This window comes from Sinocyclocheilus rhinocerous, unplaced genomic scaffold, assembly GCF_001515625.1.
Source record: "Sinocyclocheilus rhinocerous isolate Xijiao unplaced genomic scaffold, SAMN03320098_v1.1 scaffold62, whole genome shotgun sequence".
NCBI lineage: Eukaryota > Metazoa > Chordata > Actinopteri > Cypriniformes > Cyprinidae > Sinocyclocheilus > Sinocyclocheilus rhinocerous.
In genome coordinates this window covers 2,772,247-2,780,273 of record NW_015656585.1, presented here as the reverse complement: position 1 = coordinate 2,780,273, position 8,027 = coordinate 2,772,247, and the positions used below count along the sequence as shown (strand labels likewise).

Genomic DNA, 8,027 nt, shown 5'->3' with positions numbered 1-8,027 from the left:
TAAAACCATTATGAACATACATTTCATTCATTATTTAATGTTCACAATGATCTCTGAAATGAAATCACAATGAAATAAGACAAAATATACCACTGAGACAAAATAAACTCAAGAAATATTGCACTTAATTTCTAAAACATACCATATTTCCACTAAAGGTGTTTCTTGACAAAGTCAAGAGTTTAGCTTTAACACTGGACTACACGGAAGGCCAAGCGTTAGACTATAGTATTGACCAACCACAAAAAGAAGCACTTTTCTCTTTGCGTTTAAGCTTATTCTTTCATTAGTGGCCAATTTTGGTTCAATTCTAAACTATAAAACACAACAGAGAAGCAGATCATTCTCTGCTTCTTATAATCATCTCTTCAGTTCTGAAATGGGTCATCCATTTCTCTGAGGTGTGCTTCAGCTATTGTTCCCATAATAATCGAGACAAGAGGATCTGTATAATGGTCGTTTGTCTGGAAAACAAACACTGAATGCCCAACAGTAATCATCAGAACTCATATCTGAAAAAACAAATCCAAAACCCATTCAACTCAAAAGTGGCATGATCAACGCACGCTTTGAAGGACTTTTTGGTTTTCCCTTTTTGTCCTTTTAAACTAAACAGTAATCTCTAGGACTGAAAGAAAACAGGATGATGATTATTGAGGATAGCATAAATGATAAAGCATGTTAAGATCAGTTCATCAAGGCCACTATGTTAAGACCACTTTGCTGTCGAATCATAAACCCCCTAACATTACAGATGAACATATAACAAACACGCTGTGTATGCAGACATGAGTAATTCTACAAATTCAAACACTACTTTAACTATCTACATTGGTAATTGTTTAAATTGTTTCTCCAGACCTCAACCAGACATGAGCAGTTTTATTTCAGTAAAAAAAGTGCTTAATGAAGGCCAAGCATGATCAGAGCCTAAACTACTTCTGTAGTTGAATGAGTTTTAAAAACAAATGTACAACTCATTTCAACTGGATTCGGATGTCTCTGGATGTTTTGCTACCCAGCTTGGCTTTTCAAGCATTTGTGCCATCCTTTGGGTCACATCTGGCTTCACCGATCTGAAGAAACATTGTGGCTGCTGGTGCAGCAGGACAAAAAGGGAATGTCATAAGTCTTTGAAAGCTGCCTTGCATCTTTGCGCATATCTCCTCTCTTTATTGAATCTGTTTTTCAAAATTGAATCTGAAATTCCTTCTATAGTCTCCTACCTTGAACTGAAACAGTGCAATCAAAACATAATCTACACCATTTTTGTTTTCATCATTTGGCAAGTGAGAAGATCACCTGAGACTTGAGTGCTTTTTTCAAGCAGTGCAATCTTGAAGCCTGCACTGCTACACACTACAAACAGAAAGGCAACAAACTCTTCAGGCTGCCTGCCCGGACCCCACCCTGTTTTATCTCTCTGCTCCCATCACGCACATGAGTGGCATGAGCTGGACTGTTGCTCCTTGATCAAACAACATGTGCAACAAATTTAACACCAAGCAAACCACGTTTGGCTTAAAGGCATTCTACATTTAGAACTGAAAATGAAGTCCATGTGAACAGGAGAAAATCAAACAAAAGCCACACTCGGGTTACGAGTTGGCGAGGCAATGTCGCAAGAGCGTCAAGACAGCATGTTACCAAGAGCAGATTATCGACTGAGGAAACACAATCAATGAACACTACAGACCTCAAAAGAACTGAAAGTGACTCTCTGCGCCCTTACTTCTGGGTTTTCCCATAGAGGATTGTTTTCTCTCGGTGGTGACAGCAAAGTGACCAATCACTGTCATCGGGAGATAAACAAAAGTGAAAGCTCCTAAAGCCCATCGCTTTGGACTCATGCCATGCATTTCTCAGCGTGACGGGCAGGTGTCGAGTCTGTGTTCTGCAGTTGATGTGGCTTGATCTGGATGTGGATCAATCTGATGGAGAGGGGAACAGAGAAACAGCGGTGAGATTAATGCATTTAAACATGGCTGAAAGCTTCACACCTTCCACCAAAACTAAACTAAAAGCTTACCTCGGAGTAGGGTGGAGGGGGTCGGAAGCGGAACTCTTGGATATAAGCGAATAGCGGGCCATCAAAGTTCTCCCGCCCTGACGACACTTCCAGACAGCTCTGCCTCTGATCTTCTGTGACCACCTCTGCATAGGCTGGAGGAGCTGCGTACAGCAAAAGCAAATGTTAATACTGTTACCATGCCAAACACGTTATAGGTTTCACCTTTGAACACAATGTGATCTACATGTCCTCTTTTGGTGTCTTATTCAAAGAAACGTTAAGCAACAAGAAGACTTCTACAGACTTTCCTATCTGTGTAATCTAAACAAGTCAGATTCAAATCACATGACCTCCATCTTCATATATTGCAAACATCCCTTAAAACAAGTGGTACTAATTGACAACCTAGGAAACGTTCCTTACCTTCAGGCCTCTCAGGGAGGGCCAAGCCTAACCAGCTCATGGTCATGCTGCATTGGCTGCTCACAGAAGATGTACGGCTACCGAAGGGGTGGAGAGGGATGGTGCCAATCACCAGGGGCAGGTTTAAAGACAGGTTCATGGCTCCTGGGATGTCTACATACACCTGATAATAAAAATATTGGGATATAAAATTAATCATTTCACAAACAGTGCACCTTTGTAAAAAAACGTTCCAGCATTTCCAGATCCAAATGCTCCTTCAGATCCCCAAAGCAAACAAACGGTTCTAATATACAACCACAGTGTGCTGTCCTAACCTTTACCTCAATGCCAAAATCTCAGTTGGCCAGGCAGTAATTCATCTTTTCTTAACCATTAAAATACTTGTGTCCAGGATGCTGCGAGCTTAGAGACTGTAGTGTATACTGTGATTTTTAGAGTGCTAGACATGAATAGTGCTCATAAACAGCTCTTGAAATGGTATTCTCACTTATAACAGAGTAGAGATTTGGACCAGGAAACAGTATTTAATAGGTCACAATTTATTAAGTGGATTCATTTATTTCAGAATACAAGGAGCCTGCTTAAAACAAGTAGGGATGACCCATTTATTGTACCAGAATATTTTCAATCACAGAAAAAGGCAAGAAAATAACATTATTTATGTATTCACAGCATATCAACAATGTTTCCTTAGAGCTGAGTGAATTAAAATAGTAAACTCAGATCCTGGGTCCTGACTATTACACAGTAACAGATTGGTTTGAGGGGATAATAAGCCATTAACACTCAATGGCCTGAATTTCATCAGATATTTTGGGCTGATCTTCTTATCAGTATGTGCTGGAGAGAACTTGACATAATCTTATTATCATTCATAGTGCTGCGTGTGTGGAAGAGCAAGAGGGGCTGTCAAGGTAATGATCCTTCAGCTGCTTTAAATCGACATGGAAAACACTCATATAACTGAATTATTTGCATTTTTAAGCTACTGAGATGACCAGCACTTGTAGAGATGATCGGTAAGCTTATGTGCGCCCCATAAAACTTCAAAATCAATACAAACTATAAAAGCACATGACTTACCATGAGTGAGTATTCCACTCTAATGATACTGCAGTCAAGGATGGAGGGAGATACAGGGGGAATCTTCAGCATCTTTCCATTCCATGTCTCCGTCTTGCCAGAAGAAAGCGACTCGCCTCGGATGTTGGCCACCAACTGCTTGATCTCCTTCATCTTCCCTTTGGCAAAGAAGGTCTGTGTTTGGTAAATGGCAGCCTTTGGCACAACCATACGCGAGGAGCAGTTTTCAATTTCAGCAAAGATTTGAATGGACTCCCCTGTGTAAAGACATTATATATGGTTAATTGTACAAAATAGTATCAAGGGGTATTATGTAGGGCTGCAACAACTGATTAAAACTGACAATGATTGATAATTAAAACAAATCTGAAATATATTGATTATTATCAGTCACAGCACTTTACAGTAGCAAGAAATGCATTTCTATAAGCTGCTGCGGCAAAAGTATACAACCCAAGCTGTCCAAAACATGAGAATGCATCATATTAAAGTGACCTTTTTATCAATTTATTCACCCTCATGTTGTTCCAAACATGAATGAATTTATTTCAGAAGAAGATATTTTATTCAACAGAAGAAAGAAACTGACGATGACAGAATTTTCATTTCCGGGTGAACTACACCCTTAAGAGCCTTAAACAATTTTATAGTTTAATGTGGCTTTCCCTGTCACATGCTTTTTTCCATTTGATTAATAAAAAATAAATACAAAAATAAAAATAAAAAAATCAACAGATTACACGATAATCAAAATAATCATTATTTGCAGCTCTAGTATCATGTAAAAGTATAGTGGGGTCCAAATGTATACTGAAAATGTTAACTGCCAGAAGATTTACCTGGAGTATAACCCTTCCGTTCAATTTTGGCACTTAAGGAGATTGGACCTGAGGTGCAAAACCAGCAGCATAGCGTCTTTTCTTTAGTTCCTGCCTGGGGAGACTGTGCAAAGTAGAATAACAACACTTTAAAATGCAAGAAACTTGACTGGTCATTTTTCAACACTGCATTGATGAATCAGTGATAAATCGAGGGATACGGATGATGCAAACACTCACCAGCAGAAGAGGAGTGTTGATGTCAATGTGTTCAAAGACAGTGAACTCTTTCTTGGTCTTCATGGGCAGAAGCCACGGCCTGTGCAGCTCAGCCTTCACCCAATAGCGCACACTGCCATGCTTTCCTTCGAACGAGGTAGCCAGAGGTCTGCATGTGCGTGACACAGAGAACATTTAAATAAGAATTACAATATACATTTCAAGTGAATAATTTTACCTGGGGCCATATCTGACCGACACTCACGTTTGTGGAAGCTCAAAGCTGAATGCATACTCATGTCTTCCTGAATGAATAGTGGTGAGTCCCTCCTCTGAGTTATCATCATCTGAAACAGAAGAGAATAATATTCCAAATATACCTTACCTGCCAAAGCATTGATCATCTTCTTGTTTATTACATTATCTAATTTATTCAAACACATACACTTCTGCTAAATGCATAAACACTTTGATAAAACAACAGTTGATTGATTCTCATACACCCCAGCAAATCATGATATGCGTCAATATTATGTTGTACCCAAGAATTATGAGTGTTTCATCACAAGTATAATGATTGCACTTTATGCACAAGTGTATTCAGTTTCAGTATTCATTCTGAATGGGAGAAAGAACTACTCACAAGATCCACTGCAGTTCACGTGAAACCTAACTAAGGTAAATGTGAAACGAAATTCCAATGTTAAATAATTTGTTTGTGTAACACTAAAAAACACCGGCGACTTTCGTTTCGCCAGCTAAGCACTCAGTTTAGCGGAGCCATGGTAAACAGGCACGGAGCTGTCAATCAAGGGCAGACTCCAGCAAGAGAAGACTGGCCTAAACCGGAGCCGGCTGCTTCCCCGTGCAGGCGCGCTCATTACCCATTCAGTGTGCGGCAGCCTCCCATTGAATCTACGCGTGTGCTGCGGCGTGGACCTCAAGAGTATTCTCCCATTCAGCAAAACACATGAGAGAAATATGCCAAAAAACACACACCAGAAATCACAAACGACAGAAAACCGACCAGTTTCAATTACAAATGGACTTTTATTGTAACCAATCACCCATACAGAAGCAGCAAAGACAATTAGATATGACTTAGATTAGAATTTTACATGGGAATGAAATTACAACACGCATGCAACTAACAAGGTCATAACATGCACTATTTGATTTGTATACAAAGAGGTTCAACATTAGGCAAATATTGACTAGCTTTCCTGTACTAGAAGCCACCTCAGGCTAACAAAAACTTCTCAACAAAAAAGCGAATATGTAAAAGTTATTATACAATGTAGATGTATTAATGTCACGTTTACCACTGGGTTAAGCAACCGTTCGCACTTGTAATTTTTAACCCTGTGTTTTGATGCTAACGTTACAGTGTGGAACGATGCGGTGGTAGAACGTACCAGCAAGTTGTTTGGCAACAGACGACCAATAAACTGCCTCGGTGCTTAGCTCATTAAATATTCATGAGCTCCGTGCAGTTGCAGAAACTGTGGAACGCGCTGTACGAGAAAATTAAAAATGTCAAACTGCGTGAACTGGAGTGAAAAGATAGTTTTTTTTTTTGCTTTTGTGCGTTAAAAAGTGACTTCAGTCAGAACAGTCAGAACTGACAAACAAATTATAGAAACTTCTACCAAAGGACCAGCAGTTATCAAAACAGCTCGTGAGAAGTTTTCGTCATAAATATGCAAAGGGTTTATAAATGTACAGTGCGAAACGAGATAACCCACGAATATATTTACTCAGAATTTTAGAAAGGCCATGAGTTAACAATTTCAAGTGTGAAGAGTCCAACAGTCTATGCAAAAAAAAAAAAAAAAAGCAAAGAGGTTGTCAGTCAGCCTTAACAACTAAATATTGGACCACTGAATGCATTTAAATTTAGCTAAAATATGTGCATATGTTGCATACTACAGCCATGGTGCAAAGTTGCTGCTGTGCTGTTTTTCTCACTTTCCGCAAAAGCATGATGTCATAGAAGACACGTTGACGCCTCCACCAATCAGAGACAAGAACGGCTAGACACTGCATCAAAACAGGATTGAACCGCTTCGAACAATGGGTGGAAACTTAAGATATTATGCCGAAAGATCTGTCATTACTGTTTTTAATATGTGATCTTATATAGAATTCATGGACGTAATTTTTCCGAAATAAATAAATCGATTGAACACCGAAACGAATCTTGATTTTAATAAGGCTGTAGCATGAGATGAGCAAACTGTGTGGTCACCATTCATTCAAGCTACTTCACTGACACCTGAAAGAATCCTGAAGTATAGTCAGAATAGAGAAATGTGCTGAATATCACGCATTTAGCTGATTTAAACTGGATAGTGAAAATGCGGCATCCACGTCTATTGCCAATTCATTATTTCTAATGAATGATGAGTCTGTCATGTAATGTTCCATGTGTATATGGTGTATTTTTTGGGGTTTGATTAAGCCAATCGATTTTAACAAGTGAATACATAAATACAATAGAAAAGGAAAAGAAAGATATATGCATGCACACAATAGTGTCTACAGGTCCACCGGTCAACAAGTACTGTGCAGCATCCAAGTATGTCATGTCATCCTGGACCACTGAGCAACCCACCAGTACATTCAACTGCTCTTTTCTGAACAAATCTACACTGAGAGCTTGTCTGATCTGTATGCTTACCTCTCTCATGGCCAATAAGGGTGTCTCTATGATTCAGATATTCCACTTCTTCTGTGTAATTTTGAGTGTAGGCAGTGTTGGATCCAGCATTTCGTGATTCTGTCCAACGAACTTTTGCGAATCCTTTTGCATGTATTTTAAGTGACTTCACACGAATCTCCCCGGTGACTTCAATAATAACTCTTCCTGAGACGGAGTCCCCGCTGGAGAAAACAGGGACATTGCTGTCATTTAGACAGTCGTAGCTTACAATGAAGCTCTTCACCTTTCCTAGCACCATGGTGGCAAGAAAATAAAATGTACAAAGTTCTGTAGACAAAACAAAACCACAATGCAAAGTCTATGAAAATAATCTCTTATGAAAAAAAGCGAGAGTTAACACTGGATAGTGTCATTGAGATGCGAGAGCTGAATAACAGCAAACGATGCTGTTACCGCGTCTCGGTGAAGGCTTGATGGTCTGCAATGAAAGACAGCGAAATTTCGCCACCGGCTCACTTTAAGCGCTGCTCTTGTGAAAAACAAGTTAGTGCGCATGCGCACGGCTGCTATCCGTCCCCCTTCTTCCGCTCGCTTTTTGTGCAGTTCTTTGACCGGGACTCAGGAGACAAATAACAGAGAACAGCTGATCAGTGTATTAAAAGAATACGTGGAAGTCTAGACATTTTTCCCCCCACACGTTTAGGTAGAGCCCCACATTAATATTTGAACAGTTTGGTTATAGAGTAACATGTTATAGATTGTTAAGTGAATTTGGGCTCTGGTTACTCTCAGTGGGTATGCACAAAAG

At 39.5% G+C, this 8,027-nt stretch overlaps 1 protein-coding gene across 1 annotated transcript; it reads right to left on the bottom strand.

Annotated features, from left to right (window-relative positions):
* Positions 1-591: 591 nt before the first annotated feature.
* arrdc3a (arrestin domain containing 3a) lies at positions 592-7,719 on the bottom strand. Its single transcript, XM_016527811.1, has 8 exons — positions 7,238-7,719; positions 4,823-4,904; positions 4,579-4,726; positions 4,360-4,462; positions 3,521-3,777; positions 2,435-2,597; positions 2,030-2,172; positions 592-1,931 (listed from the first exon to the last, which is right to left on the bottom strand). The coding sequence occupies exons 1-8, from the start codon at positions 7,515-7,517 to the stop codon at positions 1,863-1,865; spliced, it is 1,245 nt and encodes a 414-aa protein (XP_016383297.1). The 5' UTR covers positions 7,518-7,719; the 3' UTR covers positions 592-1,862.
* Between the last annotated feature and the right edge of the window lie 308 nt (positions 7,720-8,027).